Source organism: Ciona intestinalis, chromosome 5, assembly GCF_000224145.3.
Source record: "Ciona intestinalis chromosome 5, KH, whole genome shotgun sequence".
Classification (NCBI taxonomy): Eukaryota; Metazoa; Chordata; class Ascidiacea; order Phlebobranchia; family Cionidae; genus Ciona; species Ciona intestinalis.
In genome coordinates, this window is record NC_020170.2 from 3,103,032 (window position 1) to 3,123,594 (window position 20,563).

The 20,563-nt window shown below is 32.3% G+C and overlaps 3 protein-coding genes across 5 annotated transcripts in view; 1 reads left to right on the forward strand and 2 right to left on the reverse strand.

Moving 5' to 3' along the window:
• LOC100181812 (epidermal growth factor receptor substrate 15-like 1) overlaps nt 1–11,508 on the forward strand; it is a 14,926-nt gene extending 3,418 nt beyond the window's left edge. The window contains exons 6-18 of one of the 3 annotated variants that reach the window (XM_018811960.2): nt 587–740; nt 1,252–1,422; nt 4,845–5,006; nt 5,982–6,179; nt 6,763–6,853; nt 7,091–7,134; nt 7,735–7,864; nt 8,233–8,523; nt 9,194–9,307; nt 9,725–9,873; nt 10,038–10,271; nt 10,513–10,673; nt 10,752–11,508. In XM_018811960.2, the coding sequence (XP_018667505.1) occupies nt 587–740; nt 1,252–1,422; nt 4,845–5,006; nt 5,982–6,179; nt 6,763–6,853; nt 7,091–7,134; nt 7,735–7,864; nt 8,233–8,523; nt 9,194–9,307; nt 9,725–9,873; nt 10,038–10,271; nt 10,513–10,647 (1,873 nt within the window). In that variant the 3' untranslated portion in view covers nt 10,648–10,673; nt 10,752–11,508. The remainder of the gene's footprint in view (nt 1–586; nt 741–1,251; nt 1,423–4,844; nt 5,007–5,981; nt 6,180–6,762; nt 6,854–7,090; nt 7,135–7,734; nt 7,865–8,232; nt 8,524–9,193; nt 9,308–9,724; nt 9,874–10,037; nt 10,272–10,512; nt 10,674–10,751) is intronic. The other 2 variants (XM_009860346.3, XM_026834578.1) reach the window with 2 other exon arrangements.
• A 352-nt stretch (nt 11,509–11,860) lies between these two features.
• Nucleotides 11,861–19,237, reverse strand: LOC100177940 (E3 ubiquitin-protein ligase Zswim2). Its single transcript, XM_002127062.4, has 10 exons — nt 18,397–19,237; nt 17,886–18,003; nt 17,188–17,298; nt 16,499–16,604; nt 15,853–16,087; nt 15,353–15,597; nt 14,849–15,076; nt 14,188–14,368; nt 13,220–13,592; nt 11,861–12,414 (listed from the first exon to the last, which is right to left on the reverse strand). Exons 1-8 carry the CDS (start codon nt 18,613–18,615, stop codon nt 14,308–14,310), a joined length of 1,323 nt encoding a protein of 440 aa, XP_002127098.2. The 5' UTR covers nt 18,616–19,237; the 3' UTR covers nt 11,861–12,414; nt 13,220–13,592; nt 14,188–14,307.
• A 152-nt stretch (nt 19,238–19,389) lies between these two features.
• Nucleotides 19,390–20,526, reverse strand: LOC100175607 (sphingolipid delta(4)-desaturase DES1). The gene has a single exon (XM_018811864.1). It carries the CDS (start codon nt 20,524–20,526, stop codon nt 19,390–19,392), a length of 1,137 nt encoding a protein of 378 aa, XP_018667409.1.
• Nucleotides 20,527–20,563: the final 37 nt, after the last annotated feature.

Consider the following 20,563-nt stretch of genomic DNA (forward strand, 5'->3'; position numbering starts at 1 on the left):
GTTTATATAGTTTAGTATCATATTACACTGTCTGGTTTTGTTTTTTGTACTTTATATATATATATATATATATATATATATATATATATATATATATATATATATTGTTTACAGTAAACAAATGTTGTGTGATGCTATGCATATGATTGTGATCAGTTGTGATAGATCCAGATCCTAGATGTATGAGTTCTGATTGTCAATTTGTCAATACTTCATACTCTAACACCTGAACTAATGAACTGTATCTGCCATGTGTGTGTACTGTGTATGTGTCAATACTAAACCTATGTAACATTTTCTACACCTGGTTACAAGGTTATTTTTAATACTTGACTGTATGATACCAATAAAACATTCTTATACAAAAAAAAAACATGTTTAATACACCGGTTTAATTGTATCTCTCTTCTGTTCAAGTCCCTTTTTAGATGATGTAACCTCAAAAAAATGTTGTTTAAATTTTTAATTTCTAAAGAGTACTATTCCCTACCCCCTAAAAAACAATCAGAAATTTTACCAAATTTATATAACAATAGATCCTAAATTTGTTCAAGTAAAAAAGGCGTTTCTTTTTTTTTCCACATAGGGGACTTTGTGATCAAAACCAAGTTGGCCGTTTAACTCAGGACCAGTTTGTGCTTGCTATGCATTTAATATCACAGAAAGTTAAAGGCATTGAATTGCCCACTCAACTAACACCAGAGATGATAAACCCTTCAAGTCAGGATTCTGGATATGGGGCAAGTCGGCTGTTTACTTTGTATGCTACTGTAAATACTACTTCTGTTTAACTGTCATACTGTACAGTTCAAAATTTTCCATAATTCTGTGTGTGTTTTGCCTATTCAAATGTATTCATATGCGGTTTTGTGGTAAAATTTGCCGCCCTTTTTATTTGATAGTTTGCTAGTGTAAGGTAATGTAGGCATTCTGTAGTAGGGTGAGGAAAGATGGAACACCTTTAGCACATAATATTAAAATATCCTGATCGTGTTTTAAACAATTAACACGGTCTATGGGAGTCGTGATGATACAGTTTTATAATTTTTTGAATTTTCTTTGTTTACTTCCAAATAAGACGAAAAAATAGAATGAAAAAGTGTTTATCTTCCCCACCCTACTATATATAAGACACATTTTAGTTTACATCCAATTACCCAAAATAATAACTAATAATATAGATACCATAAAAAAAATTTCAGCCAATAGAACATTATGACATTACAGTTACTTACAATTTTAAATTGACAGGACACTGGCAGTTTATCAGATGCCAGCAGTGGAGTTGGCGATTCTGCAGCCATGAGAGAGCTTGATGCATTGAACCAAGAAATTGAGGAATTACGTCGCGAAAAAGAATCACTAACTGCCGAGATTCAACAAAAAGAATCAGCCATTCGAACTGCAAGTCATGATGTACAGGTACTTCTTACTTTCATGGATTTAATGTTTTTCAAGATATATCAATGTATTTTTTGAACGGGTGATGTATTAGCACTGTAGCTGTTTGCCTAAAACAGCTTTTACTGTGCTGTTAAGTGTTTACATAAACACGTTGAGGGTTGAGCTAAAGTATATGGTATTCACCTTAATTAATGTGCTTTTTCTATGTTTGACAACTGAGTGAAACTGCGTTTTAACAATGTCACTCCAGGGCCTACACTTTAATAAAAAAAAATTAAAAAATGACGCCTGTTCGCCCTATTTGTACATACATAGAAAAAATGAAACTATTTCTTTAGTCTTCCATTGTAAATTTTCGTGGTATTTTTATGACTTTAATATGAAAGTAGTTAAATATTCTGGTTGAACTATGCTATGTTGTTAAACAAAAGCTTCAATCAATCCTACTTGTATAAATAGTAGTTATGAGTTATGACATACTACTAGCCAACAGATAACGCTTTTTTTCATTTTGTCTGTAAAAAAATAAGATGTTTTATTCTGTTAAAAACAATACGAGTTACGTTTTACTATATTGGTCTAACAAAAATTAAACAAAAATACGTATTACACACAAGACAAAATGTTAGACTGTTCTGGTACACACTTCTGTTTTGGTTTAGCTAAAAAATCTTGTTCTAAATTTTTAGCATTTAAATTACAACTTTTACACAACTCAAGACCTTACTGTAATTACTCCTAAACTTTAGCTGTTTAAGTCTTGTCATAATGCTTTGTCCCCAGTCTTACAAATATGTGATCTCTGTGCCATTTTTTATTGATTCAACAATCAATACATTTGGTTGGCTACTATTGGTCAGTAACAGGCATTGAAAGGCCAAAGATCTAATTGCAGAACTCCTATTAAGCTCTATATTGATTAACCCAGTTCTGCTGTGTACTGTTATGTTCCATTTATTGTTTTACGTGTTGGGCTAGATACCAGATTCTAAAGGAGGTTATGTAAAATTAGAATATGAATTAAGCTTATAAAGGCTATACTGTTAAGTGGTAATATAATATGCTTATACAATAGCAAATTGTAGCTAAATTTCTTTATATATAGCCTATATAAGTTTTTTGCACTGTTATGTGACATTTATAGTTTCATTGTATACCACGAGATTGATACTATGTGTTGATGTGTAAAAATTAAAAAAAGGCAAGTTTCAGTTAAGTCTGAAATTAAGTTCAGCCAACTCGGAATGCGTATAATATAACCTGAATGAAAATTGTGTTGCTAGGCATTTTATATATTTTAGTATATAGTTAAGTATGTGTCTATATATATTATGTAAGTAATAACGAGCATTTGCAGTTATTAAAAATAATTCCCTATGGAAATGCAAGATTTTATATTAATAAGCATGTCCGTTCAGTCCGTAGTAATGTAACACTCTAGCAAAATTGTAATAGTTTCCAGACAAAGTTATTTATTGCATAATAACAGCAAACCACCATTTTAGAACATGCTGCAATAAAACATCTGTGTAAGTTGCAAACTTGCGGTGTAAAGAATAAGACTGGTCATGCCAGCTGTTAAGATCTTATGTTTGTAATTATCTCCATAAGGTTTTACAAATGTTTGTTTACATTGTGTCCTATATGAATGCCACATCATGACCACTTTGGTTGATCTTGTTTATGCTAATAACAGAGATTAGATTATGTGTGGGTCTTATTAACCTATCTTGAATTTAATGCCTCTGGCACTTAACAAAATTACTATACCTGTTTGTAATGATACTAGGCTTAACCTTTAAGAAGAGGTCACACATTTTTTATAATATTCCCTTTCACAAAAATATACAGAAATATAGCATTAAAAAAAACAAAAAAAAATTTATTGGCTAGGCATATACACATACATAGTCTTAAGATATTTTTGTTACTATTTTGTGTAATTTGTATTATTCCAAAAAAAGACAAGCTTGGTATTCTAAACCGTCCATCTAGCTTAGCTTCATAATTTATGCATGGACTGTGGTGCAGTTTATTCCTGTCCTATGTCACTGCTACGACCATTCATTGGGTAAGGCTTACAGTTGGCAAGATGCGTAACAGTTTTGGGAGGAAAATTGAGTTTATTTTTTCTTCTATTTTAGTTGCTTTGTAGGGGCAGTTGTTTGGATTTATAAATCTGAGAAATTTTTTCTTACAGTTTGGTATTTAGGAAGTGTAACGTTTAATGTGTATAAGTCATTTTTAATTATATGTTCTTGTAACAGGTGCATTCTTAGCAAACAGAAGACTTTTTACTCTGCATGGGTAAACAGATTTAGGGCAAAAAATTAGTTTAATTTCTCATAAAAAATGCATTAGTTAGTGAGAAAGTGGGCTTAGTTTGATTTTCTTTGGGCCATGGAGTAAGAACATCAGATTTTTGGAATGGGCGACGTGTGTGGAAAAGTACCGGTACGGGTAAATTAGAATTCATGATCAGGATATCTATTTATAATCTACATTTATTTGTGAGAATCGAAAAGCATGTTTTACTAATTAACTATGGTGGCTTCTTGCTCTTGTTGAAGTGTTTAATTTACTTAATATCTAAAACAAGCATATTGGAAATAAAAGTTTGTTTGTTGTTACATATGTATGTGGTTGTGGTTACCAAATATATCACACATTGACACACATTATGTTTTCCTTGTTAAAAAGTATATATGTATAATAATTTTTGTATACATTACTGAATTACTTAAACTGATGTATAAATTAGAGTTTCTTAAAATTATTGTTTGTTTGAATATTAACTAATAACTGCCATAGATCTTATATTTTTTATGTATGTTATTCTTAGTTTATTTATATATATATATAACTAAAATTGATGTATAAATCCTATAATTATTGTTTGTTTGGATAACAACTAGAACTACCATAGATCTTATCTTTTATAGTTTAGTAAAACGTACATATTTGATGGCGCACATAATGATAATAATACCAAAAGTATAATAATAAAAATGTTTTTTATTTTAAACAGGCTGTTAGTTAACAAAACTAATACTACTACATAGAAAACATGTTTATAATGTAGTGGTGTTTAGCATAAAGGGTGTAATAACAATAGCGGCCATTTTATTGTTATATATCTTAGTCATAAAATTTTCCAGCTAAGTGCATTGTAAAATAAGCAGCCAGCTAAAACTAAATAAACTCCTAAATTTTGCACAAATATTAAAAATGCGTCACAAATTTCAATATTTCAACAAAAATGGCAACACGTTCTGTTCCTAAATCCTAATATCTGAAGTTTAGTGTATTTTAAAGTCTAAAGAAGTCAAAATTTAGAAAAAGCATTTTGACACTCGTAAAACAAAATATTTTATTTTTTTATTATATGAATATGTCATATATGTGTATATATATATATATATATTCATTTTTTAATGTAGGAGTTGCAAGACACTTTAGACCGCAACAGCAGCTCACTCGCGCAGTTGGAATGTGATAAATCAGAAGCACACACGAGGTTGGACGAATTAGACCAACAAAAAAACAAACTCGATTCAATGCTGTCTGATGTGAAGCAAAAGGTTCAAGAAGAAACTGAAAACGTGAGATTTTTTGAAATTTATGTTTACGTCAAAAGAATATGCAGTTTTTTTTTTGTTTGAATTTTTTAAGTGCTAAAATATTGCATTTATTTTTTTTAGTAAATTTTATTTAAGTATGTATTTAATGTATATGTTGCAGATTTTCAGTTTTAAACAGGTAATTTTGAGTGGTGTTCTTAGATTTTTTAGATGAAAAAATTATATATATACATCTGGATAAAATCTTGTTAAATTACCGTACATGTTTTTATGTTGATTGTTTTGTAGAGAAACTTTGTGTGTAACTGTTGGACTACGTTTTCAGTTTGAAATGTTAGAGCTAACCATATTTGCGATGAACAAACAAGTGTTGAATATCTCTGTTTAATCCGTTCTTGTGTAAACTAGTTAGCACAACTACAAAAGTTATTAAAACTTGCTTCTACTGACTGGAAAATAAGCTTTAAGTTTTATTCTACTACCTCGTGGTGTCTTGCTGAATTACAGACAAAACGTTGGTGCAAAAGTTAACATTTTTTACATTAAGAAACCATTTTTAGGCATAGTAACTTTCACATTGAATAAAAGTAGGAACAGACGTGAGATATCAATTACCAGCTTAATAAATAAAGTCTGCTAATTTTGGCACTTTCTTGTTATTTAAACTCATTAACCCACAAGTTTACAACTGACAAAGATATGAGATATAGCACAAACTCTGACCTAAATTCTTGTTTTCAATGAAATGCCATAGGACTTCACTTATATAGATTATCATACATTTATATTAGTAGAAAAAAATAAATTAAAACAATAGCATAAAACACAGTTTGAAAAAAATAAATTCAAAAAAGCAAACAACTCTTGTTTGTAAGAAACATTTTTAAATTTAAAAATAACATAGTCTGTTTAAAATACAATTTATAAACTAAAAAATATAGCATTTAACTCTTGTTAAGTAAAAGTAAAAAAAAGATTGACAATATATATTTGTAGATCAAGAGCTTACGTGCCAAGATCTCCGCACAAGAAGCCTCCGTTGGTCAGCAAGAGGTCGAGCTGAGAAGAGTGAGGGATGAACTTGCCAAGATGAAAAATGAGGAGACACAGTTGGAGCAGAGGTTGGAGGCGGGGAAGCAGAGACAGATGGGCGTGGATCGCTCACTGGAGGAAGCTCAAACTGAAATCAAGAAGGTAGATGGTGTTTTTGTTTGGTTAGGGCCAGGGATGTACATGATTAATATCTTTTTACAAAACTTTTTTTTACATTTTTGGAAAACAATGTATTGTTTAATAAAAAAGACCCAAAACATTCATTACGTAAAAAATCCTTTTAAAAATTAAAATTCGCTGCTTAGTTTGGACATTGTGTGACCATGATAAAGGTTAAGAGCACTATAGTTCAAATACCTTGTGCTGTGGCACAGTGGTTAAAACAATCACATTGTAATCAAAGGTTAGTGGGTTCAAAGCTTAATGCTGCTACCATTGTCCTGGTGTGTGCTTGGGCAGTACACATGTTATTACTCCAACCCAGCGGTCACTTATAGGTTGTCAAGATTGTTATTCATTTAAAAAAAAACAATTCGAACAGTGTATATATCTATATACTGTATACACCATTCAATAATGTAATTTATATTTGATGCTTATTTGTTACAGGCGCTGTTATTTTTTATGCTTAAGTTCGTAAAATTACTCTTCGATAGAAAGTATCCTATTTACAACAATTTAACTCAATTTGAATCCACATATTTATGTTATTATGTTTTATTAGGTACAGGGACAGATTCAGAAATTACAAGAACAACAGAAAAGTGTTGAATCCAACATTGATCAATATGATAAAGCTGTTGTTACTTTGAAAAGTAAGTTTTTTTTACTTTTGTATTTTAACTTTGTTGCCAAAATCATAATTTTCTTGCTGTTTTTTTGCAATCATATAGTACATATGTTCGGACTGTCATCGTATATAGAATATTATATGCTAACTGAAATATAGAATATTATATGCTAACTGACAGTATCCATCTTACCCCACAGTATTATATAGTATTTTTACCACTGAACTATAAGTACCAATAATATTCTCATATCACAATCAGGTGAATCGAATTCAGATTTCTCCCTTGACGCCTTTACGTCAACAGTAAGTATATGTCTTCATTGTATCAACTTTTAAAAAAAAACCTTTGATACACTTTTAAAGTGTTGTTATGTTTGTTAATTAATTCAATGTGATTTGTATATTTAAATTTGCAAACCACTTACATACATAAATTTTATTTCGTTGGGCAATATTTACCATAGTATAGAGGACTTTAATCTAATTTAGCTGCCTAAGTATACTTTGTTTTGTCATTATGTGTTGTTTATTGTTGTTACCCAGTTTGTAAAGTGTGATTATGGACTATTGAGAATTTGAGTCTTTATTGGTAGCTTGTGTAACTGTGTTTTGAGGAGAAACAGCATGTGTCGCATATTTAGTTTGTCATGAAACACTAGCAGTACAATGAAATAACTATTATCTTTGGGTTAATAAAATTCTTGCCTACATTCCTGGTTTCATGACGTGCCTTGCCGTACACTCATATAAAATAGAAGCCAAAATCTCTTTTTGCTCTTTTCGAGTTTAAATTTTTTATAAATTTAAAAGCAAAATCAAAAAAAAATCAAAATCATTTAAAAATATTCAATTTTTAAGTGAATGAAATTAGCACATAACAAAAAATTTTCAATTTTTTTTTAGTCCCTTAACAACATGGCAATCAGTGAGAGTGTGTTCAGTATGGGGGCAATGCAGGAGAAAGTTGATGATATAAAGAAAGATATCAACGAGGATTTGTTTAAACAAGATAATAACACTGACCCGTTTAAATGTAAGTGCTTTGTATTTATATATGCATCATATAATTATGCAATGTTTGTAAAACTACACATAAAGTGCAAAATAGAACGTTATATATTGTAGGGTGGGGGAAAATGGGACACCTCTTCGTTCTCTTTTGTCATATTTGGTAGTAAATAAAGAACATTAAAAAAATTACGACCCCGTTGATAATTGAAAACAGGATTAGGGTATTTGAATATTATTTGCTAAAGGCGTCCTGTCTCCCCCACTCTGATATATTGATCTTGAGAGTAATCTGTATTTATCTGTGCACTGTGGTCCAGAATAGGTTCATGTATTTAAAAATAGTTTAAAAATTTTTTATCATTATTATCACTTAATTTTTTTCTTCTCCAGCATCTGATCCATTTGCTGAGAGCGATCCTTTCGGAGGAAGTGATCCCTTCTCCTCCGCAACTCCTCCCGCATCCGTGGATCCTTTCGCGGGAACTGATCCTTTTGCATCCTCAGGAAGTCCTCTCGACGCAACATCTTCCTCCAATGCATCCGATCCTTTTAAAACCTCCGGACTTGATTTTGCTTCCGAGGCTTTTGTGAAGCCTTCTGAACCTCCAACTGATGACCCTTTCGCAAAAACTTCGGAAGTTGCAGAAAATGATCCTTTTGCTGGACAAGATCCATTTGCAAGTAAATTGTAGCAAATTAATTGTTAAATTTGTTGTAAAAACTAGTATAGTACTATGGGTAGGTAGAATACCCCTGGTCCCTTAGCACCTAAATCACATATTTCCCGATCGTGTTTGGAACAATTAGCAACGACCTTTCAGGGCCCAGGGCTACCTCATATATAATTTTGTAAATATCTTTATATAAAAGTACCATCAAATAAGTCAAAAAAAATATTAAGTTATGTGTAAGAGCTCTTGGTGTGGAAAAATGCATTGTATTTGGCAAACTCTGGCCTAAATCTCCGGTATCATGGCATGCCTCATTGTAGGACCTCACCCAAATAGAATATCCCAGAATTTACATTTAACATGAAACGTAAATCATGCAATTTCAAGTTATACCAACCATCAAAATACATCAGAATTTATTTAATGTTTTATTTTTACCAATTCAATATGGTCTGCCTATTCAATTTTGCAAGCCACTTTAAGGTACTTAAATTTTATTTAAGGCTTTTTTACTATAGTATAGAACTATAGTATAGTCTTGAAACTTCAATTATATCTATTTTAGCACTGCATATAACATGTTTCTAGTGTAGTAATTTGTAATTATATTGTATTTGTTGTTGGTTATATATAACTTTGACATATCAGAATATCCTGTAAGTTCCCATGTATTCATGCAGCCACTACAAGCAGTGCATTTGACACGACTGTCTCATCTTCTGCTTCTTCATTTGCCCACGACCCATTTGCAGGACCAGATGTCTTTTCAACAAATGAACAAATTAAAAAACCAGGTACCTATTTATATGTTAATGTACAATCATTGATGTTTTTAAAATTTAACCAAATCTGGAGTGGCATTGTTAAAATGCACTTACACTTATAGTGGTAAAACAAAGGGAGCCTCATTAATAAATGTGTCGATGCAATTTACTGTAGCGTTTTTTTTTTCATGTGTTAACCAATCAACGGCAACACGCAAAACACACTATTAAAATAATAGAATCAAGGAATTCGCCAATGGCAATTAACACACACACTGTAACTTAACATAGGCATAAGAATAAAACATAAAAACAACCTTGAAATAAAACAAAAACTTTTATATAATACAATAATTCATCACAACACATTTTGCACTGCTTGTTTTATAGACATCTAAATATAAAAGATATTTTGAAATTCCAATTTTATTTATCGACTGTTTTCAGATACTTCTACTGGTCTTGGTTCTAAGTCATCTTCCAGTGCTGCTCTTACATTTGATTCTGGTTCATTTGCTGCAGCATTTTCGGAAACTGGCAGCACTGGTAAGGATGATTTCTTCAGCAGTGCTTTCCCTACTTCAACTTCTACTGAGGTGAGAGTCTAAAAATGAGTCTTTTTTATATGTTACCAAAGGCATTTTGTTAATTTATTCACTCACTCAAAGTGTTCCTACGTTTATACAAATAAAAACAAAAATATTTCTAAAAACAAAAAATATTTAGAAAATAACAAAAATGTATTATAACCTTTTTTTAGTCAAAATCGGGGTCAACTGATCCATGGGGTTCAGCCTTTGGTGGGGGGAGTTCCCCAGCAGTTGGGGGCGACCCATTTGGTGGTGATTCGTTCACGCCCCCTGCTACCTCTGTGGGGTTTGGAAAATCTGCTTTTGAGGCCGATTTTTCATCTATGAAGACAGAAAAGTCGAAAACGGAGCAGAAAAAAGCTCCTCCCAGGCCAGCTAAGCCTGCAGAGATGTCACAAAAGAAAGTAGGTGGAATTATTTTATTCTGTAGTTTGAGTGTATGAAATTTATTTTATAGATTAGTTATATAAAAGTATTTTTTGTATATCTATTGTTAAAATTGGCGACAGCATAAAGTAATATTTACTTTTTGAGCCGAGTATATTTTTTGATATCAAATTGTTTCAACTTTTGATTTTTTCCAAATTTTTAAACTTGGAATTTTTTCACTTTTTTTCTGCCTCTTTATGCGATCTTCCATTTCAGGGACTATCAGAAGCGGAGCAGCTAAAATGGGCTCAGGAGGAGAGCAGAAAAGCAGAGGAGGATAGGAAGAAGAAGTTGCAACTTCAGGAACAAGCCGACCTCGAACTTGCCATCGCGCTCAGCAAACAAACATAGAAATAATGTAATGAAAGATAAAGTAGGTTAGAGTGGTTGTGAAACACTGGTAAAAATGGTTTAATAAAATTTATTACAGTGTTGACCATATAATTTTTTTCCAGATCAAACATTGCCAGCAGTGCTTCCAACTTTAACTTGCCTCGCTTATTCTCACACACGTCCATGTGGTTTTTGTACAAAATATGAGAGAATCAGTGATGCATGAATTTTATGCACAACTTTACGGTCCAACGAACAAGTTGTCTACAAAAACATCCGGGAGTATTTTTGTCATATACGTCATTCATATTTGGCATTCATTTTCATATTTAATATTACAGTCCCTCTATCCAATTTTAGCAGACACATAAAAAGTTCTGTCATATCCTGACTTGGAGTACAGCATATATACACCACATAGCACAGAATGTGGAATTCTCGTTTAAAAATTGCCGTGGCCCGAATTTTCAGTGATGTAATTGCGCTGTTGTTTATATATTTCTTATTTTAAATCGATTATAATCTATATCTTTACTTTATTGTACGCTACTCTCTTCCACTTTGCTTTCTTGAGATTTTAAAGTAAAGAAAACATCAGATCTCAATTTTCAAGACTCCAAATGCAACTACCTGGCTTAAAAATCCAAGACATTTTTTTCACATTTTGAGAAAGCTTTTACCCGACGAAATATTTTTCTACCATTTTACCGATGGCATCTTTTTTGAGTCTAAATATTTTATCATCACAATTGCTATTGTTATGTCAACAATCTTATATGAACTAGTAACAATGTTAAAAAGTGATCTTGCTTGGTGGCTTGTATCTCACTTGTCTGTTCAGTTGAAATTTTGCAATAAAATCATCATCCATTGCCAAAAGTAAAGTGGTTTTGTCTATTTGCTACAATATTTGTTTTTTAGACGTTTTTAGTCACTTGCGGACATTGTATGTTGATCAAAGAGAATTTAAAGTGATTCTGTCCATTTGCTGCAATTTTTTTTGCATTTTAAATCACTTGGTGACATTCAGTGGAGTTACCAAATATTTTAAATACCATTTTATACATGATATATTTTGATATTTCACTCGATCGCATTGTATGTTCACCATAAACATTTAATATCTCGCAAACATTTAATGCGTAACATGGACATTTTTTGTCTCTGACATACATAACTGATTATTTTAATACAGAGGATCCCAGTCTTGTTATTTCAACAAAACAATAAGTTTGAAAATATAACAAACTTTTATTATTTGGCAACTGTAAAAAGCAACAATACACATTACAGTGTTGGTAAATAACAGTGTTTTGGATATTAAGGTACAATTTCATATGAAAAAATCACAGCATTAAACATGGCACTTGTATGGCGAAGTACAAATCATTTTCTAAACACTTGACCACTAGGAGCGCTGTGGCACATTCCTTGGTCAAATATACGGGGACGAGTTTTTACCCCCATTGGATGTAGCTCCCCTGACATAGAATCAGGTCTCTGTTTAATCCTGCTACCGGATAAACCTTCGGACAAATCCAAACCTTCAGAATGAATCTGCTTATTTTGAGTCAATAGTTTTGTAAATTTATGTACTTTATTATCTCTTCCATTACCCAACCTATTAGAACGGGTATTTTTCCTGTTATTTTTAACAGAGGGTAAAGAATTCGGGAAAAAGGCATCTTCTTCTGGGTTAAAATTGATGATATTGTCTGTATGGTGTAGAGTAGGGGAAGGTTGAGGCGGGCTTGGCAAGTTAAGATGTTCGTCTTCAAATTTCATCTGAAAATTACACCCACAAAGTAACATACATGGTAATTCGTAAGCTGGCACAAGGTGTATGAAACAGAACACCCTGTTATAACGACTGTCGTTTTAAGGCAACGCGAGGATAAAGTAAGTTACATTCATTTTTCATTTAAAATTGTGTCTTGATCAAATACAGTTTATTTGAACTGACAACACCATATAGTTTACTACCAAGCCCACTAAAGTAAATAGAATGATACAAGGTATAGGTCACGTAGCATTTATTTAGTATTGGTGGTTTTATACATAACCAGAATTTAAAATTTTTTTGTTTAATGATTTACCAAAATGTCATATTTTTTATTACTACATACCGTACATAGCTTTATAAGCCTACCATATTTCTTATCAGACCACTATTTTTTGGAAATTAATAAAAAGTTTAAATTAATATTTAGTATTGGCAGTTTTATACTTACCAAGAATGTAAAATTCAATTGCTTATTTAACAGTTTACCAAACAGTTATAAAAGTTATTACATTACTATCTTGTATGCCAACATTGTTCATAGCGTTATACTTATTACTTACTTATACCATAACATCTATATTTTTTGTGAAACTTATAAAAAACATCCATTTTTAAACTGCATTGCGATGTCTGGTGCATAGTTTTAATTTTCTAAAGGTATCGCACTAAGTCATTTTAGCACTACAAATATAGCACATAAAATTTTTCTCAATAATTTCCCATATCACAACTAAATGTCACGTAGTGAGCCACAACAAAAAAGTTTTAAAACCACTGGTTTAAAACCAAAACTTTCACACTGCTTACCGTATTCCAGCTGTTAGATGATGTAGCTTCAAAAGGAGGTTCATTAACTGGCAAGTTATCAACCTGGAATCCATTAACCAACAGATCGCTATGGTTACGTGATGCTACCATTTCTCTTTTAGGTTTCGGACTGTTCAGTGTACCTCTAAGTTTAAATTTTTGCTGTTTTCCGAAAAACTTTTTTCTTTGCAGGTTAGGTGTTGAGAAACTTGTAGTTGTATTGGGTTGAACATTGGGATTCGAGTTTAAATCCAAGTCAGAGCGTGCACGTGGTAGTGCTATAGCATCAGCTTGAACCAGGAGGTCACCCATAGTTACAAGTGGTTGAGATGGTGGGTTGAAAGAACGAGTTTGTTTTACCCGCTTTCCTAACCTGGTATATAAGAAAAAATTATTATCTTTGTGTGACTGTGATAATAGAATACAATATTATTATATTTTATTTGTTTCTTTAATTACTGCAGCTGTAGCAAATTTAAAAATATATTAAAAACTAAAAGATAGAATACAGAGACAAAAGACAGTTCTTATTAATAAAGAATATGTGTAAAAATATCAACTAGCATGCTAATGGCTATTGGCTATGTAACACATACAGTAGGATGGGGGAAGACAGGACACCTTTGGCACGTAATATCTTGATCGGGTTTTAAATATTTAACAACAGTCTACAGGAGTTGGATGATACCGGTTTATAATTCTTTCAGAGTTCTTTGTTTACCACCAAATGTGACTAAAACTAGAACAAATAGGTGTCCCAACTTCTCCCACTCTACTATATAATGACAAAAATTTCATTTAGAAATTAACATAACAATATTTTTTAAAAATGTTTTATGAAAAGCACCGCTTTGGTAAATCAGTATAGTGCATACTATAAATGGTACCCAAAGGCCCTGAAAAGTAGCATTTCCACAAAAATTGGCCCAATTATACCAATATAAATCATTTTTGTTCAAATTTCATACATATGTGGTCTTGCTGCAGCATGGTTGTCGGCATCAGATGAAATATGAATCAAACCAATTCCTGGTATCACTAATTCTGATATATCATCATGATGTGATGCTGTTTCAGTGTTGTTTATATTAGCTGGTTGAGTTGGCCTTGTGGTGGTCTTGTACCAACTGTCTGTCTATCGGACATCTCCTGAAAATTGATGAACAAATATATAGAAATATCTTTTTTTTGATAATTCATAAATGTAACTTATTTATCTTTGCATGGCGAGGCAAGACATTCATTTTTTTTAATAACATAGGTGTCCTGTTTCATACACCTTACGCATATGTGACTTTGCGGGTGAATTTTTTACATGTTTGGCTAACAATTTAGACATCACATAAGAGACCACCAAGTTGAAGCAACTGCCGTTAAGTGTTTCACAGACTTAGGGTTAGAGGCAGTTACGCTAACCACTGAGGTAGTTTGAATATTACATTTTGAACTGTGTATTTTTAGGTAAAAATGTATAAAAGTTAAAAACAAAATCCAAATACAGTAGCTTAACATAGTAGGGCTTTTTGAAAACACCTAGTTATAAATGGAACTTAACAATTTTGACCAAAATGAACTGTATGATATAACCATAAATTTACCCCTCACTGCATCTAGTGCTTTAGTTTTTACCTGTGATCTTCTGTGAGCCATTTGTCGATACATTCTCTATGGAATATGTGACCACAGTCGGGTAAACGACGGACAAACTGGTCAACTGTGTATGCTCGTAAACACAAGCGACACTGACGACCTGCCGCTAAAAGTCGACTACCCCTCTTTATTTTCATCATGGGTATTCTGTTCACGATATGCTCCGGTAATCCTGCTAGGTCGACCGGAACGCCGCTGTTGTCGCCACTGAAATGAATGTTAGGGTTAGATAATTTAGATTAGTTGTTTGTTCCTAATAAAGTTCTCTATGTGAATAGTTAGTACTGGAAAGGCTATGAAGTCTTTTATTTTCATAGGACAAGATTATTTTGTTCAAAGTTTCATTAGTTCGGAAAAAGCAGAATTGAAATATCATATTTATTAACTTTTATTCAACAAAATATACTTTAAACTTTCAAAAAATACAGTGGTATTAACTGAGCTCACACTTTCATACTGATAAACAACTTCACGAAAAATTACTTTGAATCAAGTTGCAAAAGCAGTTCATAATCGTTTTCATTCAATTCACGTGATTGCAACTCATGAGCAACTGGCCCCAACAAAGTTTCCATCGATCTTCCGTTGCCCTCTCTTGTCGGCGCCGCTCGCCAGCGCTGTGTTTTTTTAAGTCGAAACACGAAAGGATGATGCAAGTGTTGCCGGTTGTGATAGCAAGTGTTGCACAGGTGAAAAGCAACGCATGTGACGCATTGGTAGCATTTACCCTGGGGAGTTAAGAAGTTTTAAGTTTGGTATTTCGGCGGGAATGAACACAAGTTCAAATTTGCAACTGTTTTTTTAATTCTGTATGGGTGGGGTGCTACACGAACTAGGACCTAAATTTAGACCACAGTTGACCCATTTTCTTATTTTCATACTTGCTAAATTGTCGAAATGCTAAGAAATAAGCAAAAAAAGATACTATAGTTAAAGGAATTCTAAATAAAGTTAGCATAAACTATCCACAGAACAACCTTTACCTTAATAGGAATCATGTTACAACTCCTACAAGTTATCCCATTATGGCAATCTAATCTATCAGCATTATTCCTTCTTTCATTCATTGTGTTTCGAAACTCGTGTGCCAGTTTTGCATGGCCGACAAATTCCTCGCGACAAAACGGACACAAAATCACGTTATCATTGGTAGTTTGACGCTGGTGGTCCGCCCAAACTTTCATGCATTTAATATGAACACTGTTGCCACATCCATATCTATGTATATGTAAGGGTTATGGGTTATTTCGCAAAAATCATAAAAAGTTGAGATAAAAGAAATAATGGTACATAATACTAAGGTTAAAATTATTTACACCAGTTTATAATACTATTCTTTTTTTACATTTTACTTACAAAAATTATATATTTTTTAAGCAGATAACGAGACTGTATATATTATTATGGTTAAAAATGCACAACCAGAATATTTTATAACTTTGGAACTCTTTTTTTACCCCTTCATTATAAACTTAAAGGGCTTAACCTGCCATAATTTGCACCATGTCTAAAATAACAACAAAAGTTAATTATTTAAAAAAAAAAAAATTTAAAGACTTTAAAATAAAATTTTGACCAAAACTACTATAGTTCTATCGTAACGATTTCAACACACAATACTGTACACACCTGCAGTATGTTACTGGTTGATGTTTGGCAAGTAATTGTTCTTGGCATATTGGACATACATCATCATTTGTTACTTTACGCTGCTCTAATTCATGTTTTGTGCCATCTAGAAGTTGTGTATATTTCATTACAATGTAATTTAGAAGGTATGAACTAAATGCGACAAAACTGCGTGTTTTGTGCCATCTAAAATGTGTTATTTCATTCCATTGTAATTTCTAAGATATCAAATGAATGCTACAAAACTACTACATGTTCCGTGCCATTTAAACGTTATGTTTATTTCATTACAATGTAATTTAGAAGGTATCAAATGGTTGCTGCATCCTGCATATATTAATGTGGCATTTTTCAAAAAATTAAAATATATCTAACTTTTATACTACAATAGTTTGTGTTTTGTATATTCTAATACACTGTTGTGTGTTTTGGTTTTAAACAAAAACAGTTAAAGCCAGACATACGTAAAGTGAATGATCACGGAATGTGTCTACTCTGGTAACCATTGTCATTATCAATGTATAACAATTTGTGTATGCAATATGCATGCATAATACTAGACAGTGAATATAACTACAGCCCTACAGGCATTGGCATGCAGAGATATTATATACAGGAAACTATAGACAATTAAAAATGGTTTAATTCAGTGGCAAAACATATAAAAAAATCAGTGTTTTATTCAATACCTTTATCAGTGGGAATTGAATCAGGTTTAGAATCAATTATTCTTTCATTATTTTTCCTCCCCTTTAAAAGTCCATTTATTTCACGTTCAACCAAGCCAAGTTGGTAAGACACTGTAAAACAAAACATCCCATGAAATATTTAGACCAGAAATAAAACACCATTGTTGTGTTGCGCATAATAATGCATAGGATGTATTATTCATAGGAAGGACACTAAAGTCTCATTCATAGCCAAGCAGTCAAGCTTATATACTTTATGGTGCAAAAATGACACTTTTAAATAAAAATAAATGCATTTTACTTATTTATCCTCGTGTGGTGGGACAACTTTGGCAATTAACAGCAACAGCTTAAGGTGGCTGTACACAGTATCCGGAATTCGTCCGTTTTGTCTGCGGAATTGGACCTGGGTTTGTATACGACTTCACGACTTCGCATGCGAATTCGCACGCCGGATACTGTGTACAGCCACTTTACACAGGTGTTCTACTTGATACACTTTATGTCTGCTTACAAGTTTAAGTTTATAATTTTGTAACTGTTTTACTGTGTGGCCGATAATTTGGATAACCTATTAGTGAATGGTGGGTTGGAGAAAATACAGTCTTTGCCTAAAAAATGGTGTAGGGCTGTAGAGTTTAACAGTAATGGTGTGGGACTTAAGGGTTTGGCAGTATATATAGTGGTGTTATACTTACATTCATGATGTCTATTAAGTTTAAACTTTTTGAGCAGTATCCAACATATGTGTTTACACAAGTTTCTCTCCTTGCTAAACTTTGTACAATTACAAGTATGGGGGTCACCTAAGGAAACCTGAAACAAAATACAGATATAAAACATATACAACTGTGGTTGTTTTACAAACTTAAAAATAAACACTGGCCCCTAATTGTGGAAATTTTATTAAAATTGGCAAGCTCAAACAAACTGCTGTCTTATAGTAAAGGTGTCTTAAATCGGGATTTATATATTAAAATTCCAATATTGTGCATTTTCGATAACGTTTAATTATGGTGTAATATAAATGCAGACACAAACTTAGGTTGAGAAAATTTCTACAAAACTAAACTACTTCTAAAGTTTTTAATTGCAAATTAAAAACAGAAAGGAATTCTACTGTAAATTAATAAAAAAAATTATTTAATTGCAAAACTTAATAAAAAAATAATAAATTTATATCCCTAATGAAATAAAAACTTTTGTTACCTTAAATTTCTTCACCAATCCTTCCTCCTTCAGAAGATATGATGTTGGTCCTACTTCCCTAAGGATGTAGATGGTGGAGGAGAGAGCTTGATCCTGGTTCCAGCTCACCGCATCTGATGCGGTCCGTTGCCAAGCAACGCTCCTCGACATTTTGTCCCAAATTTGTTTCAGTTTAACATTTCTATGGTTGCTTAAATTTTTATGGACGAAAACATGCATCGATTAATTTGTTTTGTAAATTGGAAAACTAGGTATTGTTTAATAATCAAATTTATGAATGACAAATGTACTAGTTTTTCTTTGTACAAAGTTCTTACGTAATATAGGCTATTGCGGCAAATTTTTAATCAGTTTTGCTACACAGCTGCTTTTCCAAAAAAACAAAAAAAACTCTGTGGACATTTTTAGCAATATATATTTTGTACAGTTTTTTGCACGTACAGTAAAACAAGAATTAAGTTCCTGATGTGTATACAATCAAATACATGTTATATATATATTATATTATATTTCTTTATATTTAGACATTTTCCATTGTAAACCTGAACTAATCTAATATGTGACACAACAGTAGAGGTACAGAAAACTGCATATAAACCAGACTTCATAAAAGGTATCAAGCTTATAACTATTTTCAATGTGTTTCAAATATATAGGTTTATAATGACAGAAATAATACGGTCAGAGAAAAAGCACTGCTTTGATAAGCAAACAACATGATTAAAATCAAAATTGAAACCGAAAATAAGGCTACATTGTCTAAATTAGAAACAAAAAACACGAACGAAAAAACAGGCGTCTTTTCCTAAATTCATTCACAATAAGAATAAAACGTCATTGAAAAAGTCAACCCACAATATATATATATAAAGCAATCAGGACAATATTGATTATTATTCATTTCATTATATAAAAAGTATGTTAACAAATTAATGTCACCATTAGTGAAATATACAGATCTTAAACCTTACAAAACTTATTTCCTTAAAAAAATTATTCGGCTGAATCACCATTTGATAGAACACCATTCTGGTGGTAACCATTCAACATTTTTCCATTGCTTAAAACACCATTTGAATGACCATTTCCATTTGATAGGTGTGTCTTGGTTACTTCTGAGCCTATAACTCCATTTGCATGCCTATTACCATTTGACAGTTGCATCTTCGATTGCTCTAACTCAATTTCTCTTCTTACCCTGGCAAAGGGTCCAATAGCTGGATCAAAAACAAAGTCCCACAGCACCTTGCACCATGAAGTATAGCTTGGCAAGTCATCGTAAAAATCGGGAGCAATTTTTTTCATCAGCGGCAACTTTGAACTGGGAATGGCAGGAAAATCATGATGCTCCATATGATATCCTACATTAAATGTTATAAGATTCAAAATTCCATAATAAGAATAAGTTTCATGGCCTTTTGTGTACATGTAATGCTCTGAAATAAAGTGCCCGGTAATAGGGTGGATTCCCATTGAAATCAAAGTGCCAACTACCAGATAAAGTACAGCTTTATACCCAAAGAAGTACATTATGAGTCCATCGAATATAACTTGAATAACAGCATTGTGAAGCTCCAGTACTGTCAGTGGTTTGGGATTTACAGCTAATGGTCTCAGTACGTAGAAAAGTGGGTTCAAAATTAACCAAATTAGTTTCAAAAAACTGTTCCGGAATAAATATCCTTCTATTGGTGTCGGCAGATCAACATCCAGTACATCTCCACCTAGATATCTATGATGATCAATGTGATATTTTTTAAAACTGATTGACATAGGCACACCAATTGGTAAATTGGCAAACATGCCGAAATATCTATTCCACTTGGCATGCTGGTAGCCATATGCAGTGTTATGGGATATATCATGGATAGCAAGTGTAAGTGAATGATTAATGGTACCACCAAAGAAATAAGCAAGGGCCAATATCCATGGCCAGCTCATGTCCTTCACAAAGTAACACGCTATAACTTGCGCGGCTACCATGGCTGCCACCACGTATTTGAAGTGTGCGTCGATACAGAATAGCTTCTTGATTTGAGGATACTTCTTAAGCATTGCTCTTCTTCGATCTCCGTGCGGTTGGTCGGTGTAAACCCATTCAAAATCGTTACGCGATACTTTAGTACCCATTTTGACACTCCACAGTATATCAACTTATAACGGCACA

Bases quoted from the DNA above. Each gene is read 5' to 3' on its own strand.
- LOC100177940 (XM_002127062.4), bottom strand. From the start codon at position 18,615: ATGCATGTTTTCGTCCATAAAAATTTAAGCAACCATAGAAATGTTAAA. The intron at 18,004-18,396 runs GTAACAAAAGTT...ATTTTGTTTCAG, and splicing joins GATTGGTGAAGAAATTTAAG to GTTTCCTTAGGTGACCCCCA. The intron at 14,369-14,848 runs GTAAAAACTAAA...ATCAATTTTCAG, and splicing joins TGGCTCACAGAAGATCACAG to GAGATGTCCGATAGACAGAC.
- LOC100175607 (XM_018811864.1), bottom strand. From the start codon at position 20,526: ATGGGTACTAAAGTATCGCGTAACGATTTTGAATGGGTTTACACCGAC.